Genomic DNA, 15,867 nt, shown 5'->3' with positions numbered 1-15,867 from the left:
CTTGGCAAAAGGAAAAAAGGAAGAATCTCGAGAGGAAGTCAACAAAAAAGTGAGAAAAAGAGAAAGTGAGAGAGGAAAGGAGCAGCCAGGACTGGGACATTCGGGGGTCAGACACCAAGAAAGGGGCCTGTTGGGGGTAAGGAAACAGGTTTGGAAGGTCTCAAAGGCAAGGTCTCTGAACACAGTTTTGATGGGGAAGTATTTTATTTACAGTAGAGAAGTGTGGGAAATGGTAACAGATACCACACACACACACACACACACACACACACACACACACACACACACACACACACACACACACACACACACACACACACACACACACACACCCTAGGGGGGAGTGCTATCACATGACAGCCACAACCCTTCCCAATACAGGGTCAAACAGCCGAGACTCCCTCAGAGGGGCCTAGCAGCTGGGACCGGGACCTCTGGGACAGCCGGAGAAGGGTGTCCAGTGAGGGGCCAAACAACCAGGGACCAGACCCTTACAGAAGGGCCAAGCAGCTGGAACTGGGACCGCTGGGACAACTGGGGCCGGATGTCCAGTGAGGGGCCAACAGCTGAGGCCAGACACCAAAAGATGGGCTGAACAGCTGGGGACAGATCGCCCATATAGGGGCCAGGCAGCCAGGACAGGATGCTGCCAGCCTGGAGGATGGTGTGGGAAAAGTGATGCACTTGCCAGCAAGTCAGTCACCTATTTGAATGCAGCACTTTCCCATCTTCAGAGTATCGGGGAAGAGATTGGAATTCCAGAAGATCAAAGACTGCAAAGAACAAAAATTGTCCAAAGGCATATTAAGGGCCTTTTGGATATGATGATTGCAGAGGAAGAAAAATTAAGGTAAGAACAGAAAAAGAGCATTGCTGTGTGCCAGAAAGAGCTCCACGCAGCGTGTCAGGAACTCGGTTTGGATGCACGCCTGCCAGAAGAAGATTGCACAATGTTGTGGGTGGAAAAAGATTTGCAGACACATTTGGAGATCCTCTTGAAGGAGAAGAAAGGGTGGATGACAAGATTAAAGTGCCTTAAGGTGAGAGATGAAAAACCTTGTGATATACTGGCTACTCCATGGATTATGATGCTCTGCCCGGTGTTGAACAACCAGATGCATTTCATCAGCACTTTGCTTCACTTAATGAAGAAAAGGAACACAGAAGGGCTGAGTTTTTAGAAACCAAGAAACTCAAAATGTTTTCAGGGTACTTAAGGCAGATGAGATGAATTTCAAGGAAATGAGCAAAGAAATGGGAAAACACGAGAGGGAAGGATGAAGAGAAGGAACATGAGTGAAGGAACTGGCAATGAGAGGATCAAGATAAGACATGTAGAGAACAGGAAAGGCAGAAATGGCAAGAGCAGGAGGAAAATGTTGAAAAACAAATGACAGGGAATTTAAGCGAGACTCTAGAGGAAGGAAAGCTTCAAGAACACAAGATAGAGATAACCATTCGCAATTCACCACACAGACGAGACGGATCGATAGAGAATCGAGGTGAGGAGGATGATTCTTTGGCAATTAAACCTCCTCAACAAACCTCCAAAAAAGTGAGATGTCCTACTCCGAGTTGGTGTTCTTCATCCCCGAGAAGATCCAAGAAAGAAAGAAACCCTTCAGTTCAAGGGGCAGTGACTTAAAGACTTTATTCAGTACATCACAAAGACTATGGGTGGTGACATAAAGATTTTGTATGTTTCCAGTTAATACATTTTAAGTTAGGTAGCGTGGGATTTATAGTTACCACGATTAGTGGAAGTTATGCTTAAATTCTCTGTCGCGTTAACATAGTTAAATTTAACTTTATACTTATTTAACAGTAAGCACAAAACATTTTTTGAGAAGGAAGAGTGTTATGGGAATGTGCATGCATGTGTGACATTATGTCATGGAGTTGCATTGTATGAGAAGGGTCAGTTTGGCGCCATTTTGGAATGAATATAGATGCTTATTACGTCTCTTGAGTGAGGTTTATTTTCAAAGGAAAAATACATAACAAAATCTACTAGTTGAAGGTTGAGAATCACTTGTTACTGAAATATTTTGCTTGGGAAAAATTGTCATTGGCCCATTTTCTTTGGAGTTCTGAAACCCTGCACATAACAAGTCATTTAGGTTTGATTAAAACATTATAATTTTGGCTGTACCTACAGCCTGAATAATATTTGATGTCATAATGGTCAGAAAGTAGGAAAATAACCTTAACAGCTGCAAGTAGTGAATTTGCAGCAATCAAAGTCTTAAAGACCATTTTCTAAGATGTTACAAGGATTAAAAAGGTTTTGCTGTAAAGAAGGATGTCTGAGAAAAGTGGAAAGATTATGAAAGCTTTCTGATAGACAAATGAACATAAAATTCAGATCAATAATCAGATGAGAAAATGATAAGAATGCATTTTTGGAGTTGTTCGAAGATTGAACATCCAGCTGGAAACATTGGTGGTAACAGAATGCACAACAGATTTAAATTGGATATCGAATTATAAAAATTTAGATCAGGGAAATGGCAAAGGGCAAGAAAATAGATAGAAAATTGTATGAACTTACATGGACAACAAAGCAAAAAATTAGCCCAAATAGATAACGGAATACTAAAACACCCAGTAGAATCAAAGCTTCCTGCAATCGTTCACTAAGCTCTATCATGTAATTGTATTAAGGATATATTAGAGTCTTTTTACTTTGGACAAGGTACTCTTACACATCTCCTCACCTGCCCTGTTCTACCAGTAGATGATTAGTGCAGAAGCAAAATAGTTAAGCAAATATCTACTTGTAAAATATTTTATTTGCCCTCTCTAACCTTGATTGCATAGGAGACAGTCCTCAAAAGCACAAATGTATTATTTTTATTCGCTATGACAAAAATAATTTTAAGAGATATGCAAATGCTGTTCAGTGATACCTTTTACTTAGAATCAATAATACATGAGACGTAATTCTGAAAACTGTCTGCGGCATGAACAGACCCTTGCTTGGGATGAGCTAAGTTCTATAATTGGATTGCAGGATTAGCATTTTCTGACCCATGTTTGGATCTCTGCAAAATTGCTCCCATGGTGTTAAAGATAATGGTCTTGGTTCAGCAGAAATAGTAGCTTTGTGAAGATTCACTTGTCAGAAGTCTTCACATAAAGAAATTTCCAAGGAATAATTTCACAAGGCTCTGCCATGGATGTGGAGTTTTGCCAATAACATACCTTGGTTGGAAAATCTGAACTGAAGTATAATAGTTCATTGTTGATCCACATCAATGTCAGAAGGTAGAATCTTATGAAGTTCCCCCTAGATTTGTGTGGAATTTTATCATGTGGCATTGAGTGACTTAACCCTCCAGTATAATTCCAGATTTGTGAATGAGGTACAGAATTAATAGCATAGAACCTAGGTCACTTTGCAGGGGCGTACCCAGGATCTAAAGCACTGGTTCTCAACCTTTTTTTTTCCACTCACATACCACTTTAAGAATTCCCTATGCCATCGGTGCTCTGTGATTAGTTAAGGGATCGCTTAAAGTAGGTTGTGAGTAGAAAGAAAAAGGTTGAAAACCACCATTTTAATTCGACCTTAATTGACTTGTTATGTGTGCGGTTTCAGAACTTCAAAGGAAATGGGCCAATGACCATTTTTCTCAAGCAAAATATTTCAGTAACAATTGGGTCCAGAGCAGTGATTCTCAACTTTCCCTTCCCACCCACAGACCACCTTAAGCCATCCCTTACTAATCACAGAGCACCAATGGCACAGGGATTACTTAAAGTGGTCTGTGGGTGGAAAGAAAAAGGTTGAGAACCAGTAGTCTAATGTTAGGGGGAGCGAGCACATAAAAAAGGCCCACGACCTCCGTTTCCTGTGTGCATTCCGCAACGAGCGCACAAAGGGAATTAACGTGTGCACAAAAGGTGAGTGACCTAAAATTATTTCGTTCAAAGAATAGAATAAAATCTTAACTAAATATGTTACTTCAGGGTCTTGGTGAGGCTGTCACTGAGACTTGCTGGCCCCTGTCCTCAGTGTGCTGCCAGACGACGCTAATGCCTCACATCCCATTTCATTTTGTCTCAGTGCGTGGAGCCCAGTTCCATCTGATCACTCAATTGCCGACCATATGTTAATAGTTCAGAAAATACATTTTCCACAGCATAGAAACACAAAAGTAGTTTACCAGGCTTTGCTGTCACAAAGCACTGAGACAAGTTGACCGCAACATTTAAATATGCCAGACGTACACAAATGTAAAACCGTGAACAGGAACTCCAGGAGATGCAAATAACAGTGCTTGAACTGGAAAGCTAATCACTTCACAAACCTCTCCATTTTATCATCATTATTGAGGGGGAAATCCATCATCACCTTTATCTGAGAAAATCAGAAAGTGCAGGGGCTGAAATCTTCAGCTAACAGCGAGCGGTCAGTATGTGAGACATTTCTACCCCTGGATGCTGCCTGACCTGTTGAGTTTCTTTAGCAGCTCATTTTCCTTCAACATCCTATGCAATGGTGTCCTGGATTCACTAGTGTACCTTTACAAAGACAATGAAATACCCTAAAAACACCTCAATTATACTCAGATTTTAGATTTATTGTTGGAGTACATACACAACATCACATACAACCCTGAGTTTCCTTTAACCTGTGGGCATGGCAGAATTACCACTAATTGGTAGTGCAAAAAAAAACTGTATTCAGTGTGAACGTGTACAGAACTGTAAACAGATAACAAATGTAAACAAACTGTGTAATTCAGGAAAAGCAAAGAAAATTAATAAAGTGCATAAGTAAGAGTCCTTAAATGAGTCCCTGATTGAGTTTGTTCTTGAGAGGTCTGATCGTGAAGGGGTAGCAGCTGTTCCTGAACATGATGGTGCGAGTCTTGTGGCACTGATACCTCTTTCCTGATGGCAGCAGGGAGATCAGAATGTGAGCTGGGTGTGTGGTGCAACCATGGTATGTATGTATCGTATGAACTGGCCCATCCCCAAACCTGTGACTCCTGTCTCCTGGGAATCCTAGGAAACTCCTCCCTCAGTACATGCCTTGGAACTGGGCCCGCAACACATGAGATGTGTTGATGTCTTTAGGTGATTAAAACCTATTAATCACAACTCTCAGTCTAATGTGGTTGATCGATAGCGCCACAATGTGGTGTGGGTCTTTGATGATTGCTGCTGTTCCGTGTAGATGTACTCAATAGTGGGGAGGGTTTTGCCTGTAATGCCCTGGGCCATGTCCACTACCATTTGGAGGGCTTTACACTCAGGGGTATTGGTGTTCCCATACCAGGCCAGGATGCAGCCGGTCAGCACACTTTCCACCACACCTCTGTAGAAATTTACCAGGGTTTCTGGTGTCAGACCAAACTTCCGCAAACTCCCACTGAAGTGGTGATATGCTTTTTCATGATGCCTTTGGTGTGTTGGGTCCAGGAAAACGTGTCTGAGATAGTGACTCCCAAGAACCTAAATTTGCTCACCCTCTCCACCTCTGGATTGCATACGTCTGGCTTTCCTTTCCTGAAGTCAACAATCAGCTCCTTAGTTTTGGTGACATTGAGTACAAAGTTGTTGTTGGTGCACCATTCAGCCAAGTTTTCAGTCTCCATCCTGTACGCTGACTCATCCCCTTTCTTTATACAACCCACCACTGTGATATAATTGGCAAATTCAGCTCAATTACACTCATCTGAATTACAACTTCACAGGGTTCCAGAATGTGCCCCAATGAAAATTACCAACAAAAATGCCAGGCCTTGTATACATCCCTCACCCATTCAATGCCTCAAATTGCAAATGCTTTGCTCCTCATGCGAATGTAGTCACACACACATGATCTGGCGTATAATGCACTCTGCTACCATCCCGAGTCTTTTTATGGGCCCATCTCAGTTGGATCCAAACCAAACCTGTTGGTGCATGAATGAATGCAATGGGGAAACATTCACTTCCCCCTTTAACATTGAGGTGAAGTAATTCAATTAGGGAACATGAAATTAGGCAACCCTGCAGGAAATTGGGTCCTTTCGGCTCTGCGGAATCAGCTACTATTACAATTCAAAGCATTACCCAATACAACGGGAAGGCGTAGGTGGCCTATTTAGAATGGAGCCGGTGAATATGGACCCCACTCCACCAACAAGGTGCTAGGAATTCATCTCCCACTGGTAATGGCCTCTTTCTTCCCCATTTCCAAAATGCCATGCATTGAAAGTCAATCAAGCAGAATTTCTGAGGCGGGGACACATGGATGCTCCCCACCAGGGCACATCAATTTCACCCACTCGCTATTTCTTTCTTTGCCTTTATTTTGTTTTTGTTCATGCCATTGGCATTTGAGGACACCACCAGCAACCTGAGGGAAGAACTCTGTGTGTGTGTGTGTGTGTGTGTGTGTGTGTGTGTGTGTGTGTGTGTGTGTGTGTGTGTGTGTGTGTGTGTGTGTGTGTGTGTGTGTGTGTGTGTGTGTGTGTGTGTGCATGTGCGTACATGTACGTGCAGACCAGTTACTATGAAGTGTGTCCATCATTTTGCTGCCTGAACAGTTCTGAATGCGGTGTGTAGTGTGTGAGTGTTATTATGGATAGAATGAATCACGGTACATCTTTCCTATCAAGAGAGTGCTAGGTTTAAGTGTGCAGTTGGTGGGAGATGGGCTGAAATGGCCTATTTTGTGCTGTGTGACTTTTGGATTCCATGAGTGTTCAAGAAAGCAACTTGCAGATGCTAGAAATCCGAAAGAAACACACACAAATGCTGAAGGCATTTTCCTGCAGTTTGTGTTGCCGGGGTGAAGTGCTTGCGATATCTGAGTGTATGTGGGCAAAGTCCGTTTACCTATGAGCAGATTTCCTGCTCATTCCCGGGGTTGAGGGCATGGGTTGCAAACTGCTCCCCAAGGACAAAGGCTGGGGGAGTCCTTGGTGCGCAGAATAAACATGCCATCCAGGGGAAACAGCACTTACCTTGCGACGCGCAGGTGGGCCCCCTGCGCAACACACCACTGGAGTCCCACAAGCACAGAGCTCAAATAGGCACCACCTGTGAAGAATGTGCCCGGGGGAGCCATTGCTCCCCTTCCACTCCCCCTAGCTACACCAGTGCCACTTTGAATTTTAAATAGTCATGTTGGAGAAATATTGATCCCGTAACCCAAAAAATCTCTCTTGAAATCTCTTTAAATAAGAAGGCAGTGAGCATGTCCATCTGAGTGACAATCTCCTTGGACCACCCATCGATAATAGAGATACTGAGAAATTATGAAAGTGACATGATTAAGAGCTGATTGTTTTCTTAATGCAAAATACAGTGTTTCATTTGCACAGAAATATGCACAGCAACTGGAACCTGAGAAACGACTTAAAAATCAGTTCAGTCATATATTCCAATCCTTGTTCATTCTTTTCTGAAGAGACTGTGACCCCTTTCCCTCTTTTTCCTACAATACAATTTGAGACAGGAGCAAACCCCCCCCCCCCCAACAAATGAATTTATATCACACGAAAATAATCTCTGAGAGCAGATTTTCAAGAATTAGTGATCCAGAGAACATTGGCACACCTACACAAGCAAGGAGAACATAAATGTACCTTCACTGAGTATATTATAGACAGAGATAGTCAATTTTGCAGCAATTAATGCATTCAGGGGCGATAGAGTCAATGCCGGAAAGTGATGTTGAGGGAAAATCAGTCACGATGGGGAGTCGCAAGGTACTGGATGGTTCGCTTTTGTTTATGTCTTCTGCTTCAAATTCTTTTTATTATATAGCTAATTATAAATATCTTTCATCTCTTCAGGACGTCCCAAATTATTTTATATTGAATGAAATACTTATGAATTTGTGGTCTATTGTGACGGGCGAGCTACAAATGGCAAGGACTGAGAAGTTGCCATAACAGTTGCCTTAGAAGCAGTAAGATCTGGAAAGAGAAATATAGGGGATAACATGGGAGTGATCACAAAGGAAGATACTCAAAAGGTAAACCTTTCTGTAGGAAGTTAGAACCCATGGACTGTCTCATCGTAGTTAAGATGAACCATTTTCAAATGACATTCAAGATGTCTCAAGCCTGCAGCTAAGGTCCCTTTCAGAGGGTAAGGCCCTCACTGATATCAGGTTTGGACGACAAACAATTTTTGTACTGCCAATGTCAAAACATGACTTGCTTTCACAGTGTGACTTGCTGTCACAAGCATTGCAATGCTGGTACACTAAATAAATGCTTAATCCATGAAAATATTCCAGAACATGATTCAAATTCTTAACATTGTTTTAATTCCCTCTCTATTGCCATGCCTTGTGTATCAGAAAACGCATATGGATGGCCAAACATCCATCTACTGCAGTGGTTTTCAACCTTTTTCTTTCCACTCACATACCAATTTAAGTAATATCTATGCCATAGGTGTCCTGTGGTATGTGAGTGGGAAGGGAAGGTTGAGAATTACTGTTTTAATCATACCTAATTGACTTGTTATGTGCCCGGTTTCAGAACTCCAAAGGAAATGGGTCAATGACAAATTTTCCTCAGCAAAATATTTCAGTAACAATTGGGCCTAGAGCCATGGTTCTCAACCTTCCCTTCCCACTCACATACAACCTGAAGCAATCCCTTACTAATCACGGAGCACCAAGGCATAGGGATTACTGTGAGTGGAAAGAAAAAGATTGAGAACCACTGCAATTAAACGAAGGGACCGACATACATTAAAGGGCCCTCAGCATTATTTTAAAGCACTCTGGCCAATGTTTATATCTCCTTCACATTTTTACAAATACATTATCTTTTTTGCTGTGTGGGATCTTGTATATTCTGCAGTACTACAATATCTAAACTGTAAATAGAGTTCAAAGTGTTTATGGATTATCTCAAAAAGGATGCAAAAGGTCCCAAATAAATGCAAGCTTTTCTCCCTTTCTGAAGCCATTGAATTCCTTGCTGGTTATGGTTCAGTGAGCACTGATTGTCTCCAGTGCATCAGGCCATTCCTAATGTGTGTGGCTGAAAGTGAGAATTAGCAGACCATTAGACATAGAGGAAGAAAGGCCCATCACCGTGGAATCCTTCAAGCAGAATGATTAGAAATCAGAGCAGAATGCTGGCTGATTACCTTCGTATTTGGAAATGTTGCAGCCTGCTTCAGCTCCTTTACTGCCTTCTGCCTACAAGAGCAGATGGCTCGGCACAGAGTGGGGCGCTAACGCAGGAATCATGCCTTTTCCTTAGCTATTCGTAGGATAGTTAAAATGGCCCAATCTTACTCTGGACTTTTGAGGATCTGCTCAGAAGATATTTTCACTTTCAGCACTTCCTTTACGGTGGAGTTTGTATTTTCTCCCTGTGTCTGCGTGGGTCTTCTCCGGGGGCTCTGGTTTCCTCCCACCCTTCAAAATGTACTGGGGGTGTAGGTTAATGGGGTGCAAATTGGGTGGCACGGACTTGTGAGCCGACATGGCCTGTTACCGTGCTGTATATCTTGTAAGAAAACAAGAGAGAATAATTGGCTCTTTGCAAGTTTTACATTGAATTTATCCAGGCAAAGTAAAAAGCTTCATGTATGGCCTATAGGAATACAGGAAAGATAAAACACTTGTCCTGTATGTGAGTACCTAGACCCTGTGATAGGCAGCTGGTTTGAATTTCATGTTTTGATTACTGGTGTCTTAATGAATTCTCTTCAAAGAATTTTTAAGATTGATTGATGACTCAGACCACCCCATTCCCAATACTTTGTTTTCATTTTGTCCTGACAATAACGTTCATTGGCATGAGTTCTGCTACAACAGAGAGAGGACATCATGCAGTTATCTTTATGAGTCATCCAAACACAATACTAAATACATGTCAGGAAAGGAAATATTAGCTGAGAGGATAAAAATGCCTTTGATGTACAATGATTTGCGCAGGGCCTGCGACTGTTGCCCTCTCAAAGAAAAACTGTATGCCTATGGTTTTGTCGACGTTCTAAGAGCTTCTGAAGCCACCCGTTGCTTTAAAGCAGCCTTATCCTTCCAGCAAAAACTGTGCATTTATATAGAGCATTGACTTTTTTTGCATGCAGAACTTTGATCAGTTCCGCAAACTTTATGTTGTATGAAGACAAATGGAAAGATTAAACCGATCAAATATAGTCCCCTGCATGGCATGCTTCCCAAGTTACCAGATTTTGACATGCCTAGAACAGGTCTTGACTGAACCTCTGAAACTGTGGGAAGAATTGCAAAGTTTTACAGGTTTCTGTAAAGAGGAATTAGCCAGGATGTAGTTTTAGTCAGATATTCATAGAAACATCTAAAGCACTCTCCTTTAAACATCAAACAGGATGGCAGATTGCTTAGTAAAAATAACACAAATGGAATTTTCACAGCTGCAAGTGAAAATTTAAGATTCCTCTGTTTGTTTATATTGATCTTTACAAGCCTGTTGCCAAGAGGCACTTGGCAATGACAAAATACATTGACAAGTGCACATCTCACTGTTAAGGATCATGCGCTGATGGATTCTCTGTTGCCAGTGGAGTGAAACAAGGAACAAACTGCTTTGGCACCAGTAAATCTTTGCGATGGGACTTGGACGAGAGGGGTGTTGCACTCTTCTTTCAGCCAAATATGGCCGTAACATACATCTGAAAAGCTGGTTTTTTTTTACTTCTCTCTGATTGTCAAATCGTAAGAGTTTTCCAGAACATTTTCCAGCAGGCTATTGTGCCAAATGGACCCAGAAGGTCCCATGTTTGATTTGTGGTCTGTATTAAGCTCACTGATCTCAGAGGGCTGGCTGTAAGGATGTTATGATTCACAGAAATACTGTGCATTAAAAAGTGAAAGATAAACTAAAAAAATCTGCAGAAATTAGCTTAGGCAAGATTTCTGCCCACTTATTTTCTCCTCCACTAATTCTGTCCACTATTTGGAATCAAATTGCACGAAACAATGAAGAATTATCTTCCTGATCATTTGGGGGGGGGGGGGGTAGTTTATGAATTCTGGGCTGCTGATCATGAAAATCAACTTAAAAGTTTCCTATCGTGTACTTTTTTTAGATATAACCTATTTTTGTAATTACCTGTCACATTTTAAGTCTACTAGAATATTGCCCACAAAGCCAGCTGCTTTATCAATCCAATTATGCCTGGGCATGCACTCAATGCAGGTGTAATGCAAATGTTGTCTTAGGCCTGGGCATACTTAAAGATGTTGTTGAGAATTTTCTTGGCAACAGAGCACCAAACTACATCCAGCTGATTGATAACATGCTTCAAGCAACAAAACCACAAAGTGCAACATGTTAGCGACAGTTCATTTTTTGCATTCGTACTTGGACGTCTTCCCTGCTGATCTTGGTGCAGTCAGTGATGAACATGGTGAAAGGACATTGCAACCATGGAAAAGCAGTATCATGGCAACTGGATTCCATCAATGCTGGCCAACTATTGTTGGACATTGACAAGAGAGTGTCAAAACATTATTAGGTCAGTTGAACTCATGCAATGTGTCAGCATGTTAAATTCAATGAATGTTAATTTAATGTTTTTCCAACTTCCTATGTGATGCAGCAAATCTGAAATTATCTTTGAGTTCATCTTGAAGTTGTCTATCATAATCCCCAATTTCTTTTCAGGATTCAAACCTTTTGGAAAAAAATTGTTATCCAATGTTATTAGAATAATCAAGTGGATCACTTATGGATGTAATAGTGCATAGAAAATGAAATGCTGAAGTGCCAACATTCTTTTGAAATTCCTCCAATAATCTTTGTTTTTGATCTTAAAGTGGTTTCCTGGGACCCCACGAGGTCTGCCAGGATAAAGCTAGGTGTTAATTGGGTAGCCTGGGAACTCCAGAAACAGGAATCCAGTCAGCAGCACCTCAGATAAGGTTAGGCTAAAAAAAATCAGGATTTTTTTGGGAGCTTCTGAGAAGCTGATACTATGGATCAAGGTTCATCACTAGAATGTAACTCTGCCCCATCGCCCATACCTGCATGCCGATCCAACCATCCCCCAGCAAGAACTTTCATGAGGCCATTTCCCTCTCAATCTATCTGGTCCTAAAATTACTGTCACTTGGACTTCACATTAAAGACATCTTTACTACCATAGGATTGCATGTCGGAAAAGACGAGAGAGAAAGTGAGCAGCAAAAAACTAGGAGTGATAAAAAGGAACCCTTGTTTAGTAATATTCTGCAGCAGACCATTGAGATATGAGCTGGAGAATTGGGGTAACATTCGGCTCTTCATCTTCCCCTGCCAGCAGAAATTGTCCTCTCTGCTGTACTTTCTTCTGCATTAGTATTAGCTGTGGAACTGACCATATTTTTATTTGTGGGATCAGCACATGTCCAAGTGATAAATGGAGCAACCTGTCATCAAATTTTACCATCAAACTAGACCATCAGGTCCTTCTCAAAAACAGAGTTTCATGCAGTGGTGCAGACAAAGAATTGCTGGAGGAACTCACCAGGTCAGAAAATAGTCACTCAACATTTCAGATCTGAATCTTTATCAAGACCAATATAAAATGGGTAAAATGACATTCATAAAGGGGGAAGAAGCTGGAGGAGGGACCTATAGGTGATATAGTCTTAGGACAGAAGGAATAGGTGGGGGAGAGATAGGGGGAGGAAGTGGGGGTAAGAAAAGTGGGAGCAAGAGAAAAAAATTAGTTAGGTAAGGAAGAGATGGAAACCATAGTATCAGATTAAGATTGGGATTATCTAAAATTAGAAAAATCTATGTTCACCCCATTAGATTTAAGGATGTGCAAGAATATGTGTTGCACTTCAAGCTAGACAGTGGAAAAGGCCGGGGACCCACAAGTTAATGTAGGAAATGTTGGGGTGAGTTGAAATGGTTGGCTAGAGGAAGCTCATTGAAACTCCTTAACAGAGTGTAAGTGTTCGGCAAAGGAGTTATCTAATCTGCCCACGTAGAGAATGCAACACCGAGTACACTGAATGCAATAGGTTAGGTTGGATGTAAAACTCTATTTTATTGAGAAGGTCTATTTGTGGCCCTGGATAGAGGTGGCAGTGTGGAGGGTGGGGGGTTGGTATGGCGGCGGGAGAGATGTATGTTACAGTAGGAAGTGCTTAAATGGTGAAAGAGTGGATGGAGAGGGAAGGGCAGACTATAGAGTCTCGGAGAGACCAATCCCTGCGAAAAGTGTTTTGGGGTGGAAACGGGATGATCTGGCTGGTGGATTGCACTGAAGGTGGCCGAAGTCGGATTTGGAGGCTGGAGGGGTGGAAAGTGTGGATTTTACCTATTTTATCTTGGTCTTGAGAACATGTCAGACCTGAAATGTTGACTGACCATTTCTACCCACAGAAGATGTCTGATCTGTTGAGCTCCTCCAGCAATTATTTCTCTCCTCAAGATTCCAGCTTTTGTATTTCTCTTTTTTAAACAATTGACTTTTCATGATTCTGCATCTACATTTCTTTTAAAGCTTTTGATAATTGCGCGGAGGAATATTATTGTGGAGAATGGGACTGATAATCCCTCAGTGTTAAATTGGATGAATCCTGCTGCTGGAGTAGTTCCAGAAGGTGCAAAATGGAGCTCATATTTACACTCCAGTATATTTTAAACCTGAAGGTCAATGTGAGTTTTTCTTGATGACAGCTAGGCCTTTCTAAATCAGGTTGCTATGTTTGTGACAATATCTAATTCCATGTTTTTCACTGATTAAGTGTGATTAAGACGACTTTGCAATTAGGTTTGTCATTATGTGGAGTCACGTCAAGAGTTCCATTGCTTGACAATTGAAGGGAATCTATAAACGATTCAAAAAAATTGCTAAACATCAAGGGATGGCTTGCCATATTTTTAAACTAATCTTAAAAACATCCTGAAAATCATATTCATTAAAATACTTTATTTTGGATAGCTTAATCTTAATTAAAAATATTTTTCAACAGTTATACCCCCAAGATTTTGTTTCAACCTTGTTTTATTTTAGACGAGTATGTACTTGTGGATGACTGGCTGCATGCCACCAGAGATTGAGGTGGGAGGAACCGACCAATGTGACGTGCCCTGGAAACCCAAGATTTCTCCAAAAAAAATACAGATCAGGATTCATATGTGATGAAAGCTGAAAGCACTTCATGTATTTTGCCAATACCTCTCATCTTTTTTAGGTCCTGTATATTCTACAGAGCTTGTGATGACATCCCAAGAGGAGTAGAACTTTTGGTCTGGTACAATGATAGCTACACGTCATTCTTTGGGATCCCCTTTCAGTGCATTGCGCAAGATGACAATTGTAAGCATTTCCTTTGGTGCCTTTAAAGTGATTTTTTTTAACACAGCATGACTTTTGATCTGCTAACAAACTTTCCATGTGGTAAAATGTATGTGTTTGCTGGTAAATTGTGAATGGTTTTTGCCAGTTGAATGTTCTTTCATGTTGAAGTGGCGAAAACAGCAGAATTTTGCATGTACTCTTCCATGGATGCTGGATGCCATCCTGATTGAATTTGGTCAATTAAAATCATACTGCATTATGATGGTGACTGCTATACTTGTAGTTGTGTGGCTATATAATCTGCAATGCTTGATGATATCCATTATGATTAGGTTTTCCTTCTTTCTATATTCTTTTTATCTTCAGATTTTTTTTAGATCTGCATGAGATTAAATAGAGCAATAAATTACAGTATGTTGATAAATAAGTGACCTGTATTGCATAATTACTTCTTGTTGCAACATCTGAAAAATATAAACGAATGGGATAGCGAGCTGGCTATAACTAGCTGGTGAGTAACGTGGGCTGCCACGCTTAGTGTTATCGCTACCACAACACCATTATTGCACCAGTGCCCAAGGTCTGTAAGGAGTTTGTACATTCTCACCGTCTCCATGTCGGCATCCACCAGGTCATCTGGCTTCCTCCCACATTTCGAGGACGTGTGGGGTTGCTAGGTCATTGGGTCACCTCGGCATATTTGAGAGGCTCAGGTTCGTGAGTCGGAAGGGCCTGTTCGCATGCTGTAGCTCTAAATTAATTTTTTTTAAAAATGAACAATCATCTTCATGAAAGCAGGTTTCTTCTGGGTAAATGACAGCATTACAAAAGAGAATGGATTGTCCTGTAGGTATGTTTTAATGCCAGCTGCTACAATTTCATATCATCAACAGATAATAAGGCTAGGGATTTGGTAGAAATAGGGATGAGGTATAGTTGACAACAAGGTATAATTGAAAGTATCAAGTCACAATAAAGCGTTCTGCAAAGTTCCACCAATGGATGCTGTCTGATCTCTTAACTTTGAACCGTCCAGCAATTCTTTGTCTGCTCAAGATTCCAGCATCTGAATCAGTTGTGTTTCTCACAAGGTATCATTATTCTGAATTGATTGCAAACATTTGAGTGAACCATTTTTGATGGCTTAACTCCTCAGATATTATTGCATTGAAATACCATTAGCTGTATTTTCACAGAAAGTGCTTGGATCTGCATGAGATATTAACAACAGGTGCTGGGTGACCCAAAAAAAAATTATTTTTCTTTAACAAGAAGTACTGCACTGTCATATTTTGTGTCTTGTAAAGTGCTATTAATTATTTGCAGTGCATATTTATCATTAATATTACACAATGTAAATAAACCATGAGGACTAATTGCATCATGGGCATTACAATATGGGAAATATTTTGGATGTGAGAAGCACTTCTCTCCATAACTAAAGAATAGACAATAAGTTACTTCAGAAGCAATGTTTTTGTCAAAGTAAAAGCAAACGGAAACACATGTTTTACAATTAAATCTAAGACATGGTTGCATGGATAACTCCATGGTATATTTTTCGGTAATTCCATAGTACTTTTTCAGCCATGAGTGAAGTTTTTTTATTCACCT

The 15,867-nt window shown here is 40.9% G+C and overlaps 1 protein-coding gene across 1 annotated transcript in view; it reads left to right on the top strand.

Annotated features, from left to right (window-relative positions):
• Positions 1 to 15,867, top strand: part of prdm6 (PR domain containing 6) — a 282,501-nt gene that overhangs the window by 189,659 nt on the left and 76,975 nt on the right. Inside the window, exon 5 of the mRNA XM_069893423.1 lies at positions 14,147 to 14,271. Coding sequence (XP_069749524.1) covers positions 14,147 to 14,271 — 125 coding nt within the window. The remainder of the gene's footprint in view (positions 1 to 14,146; positions 14,272 to 15,867) is intronic.

This window comes from Narcine bancroftii, chromosome 1 (assembly GCF_036971445.1).
Source record: "Narcine bancroftii isolate sNarBan1 chromosome 1, sNarBan1.hap1, whole genome shotgun sequence".
In the NCBI taxonomy this organism is placed as follows: domain Eukaryota; kingdom Metazoa; phylum Chordata; class Chondrichthyes; order Torpediniformes; family Narcinidae; genus Narcine; species Narcine bancroftii.
Note: the sequence above shows the minus strand (reverse complement) of the source record. Positions and strands in the feature narration are given on the sequence as shown.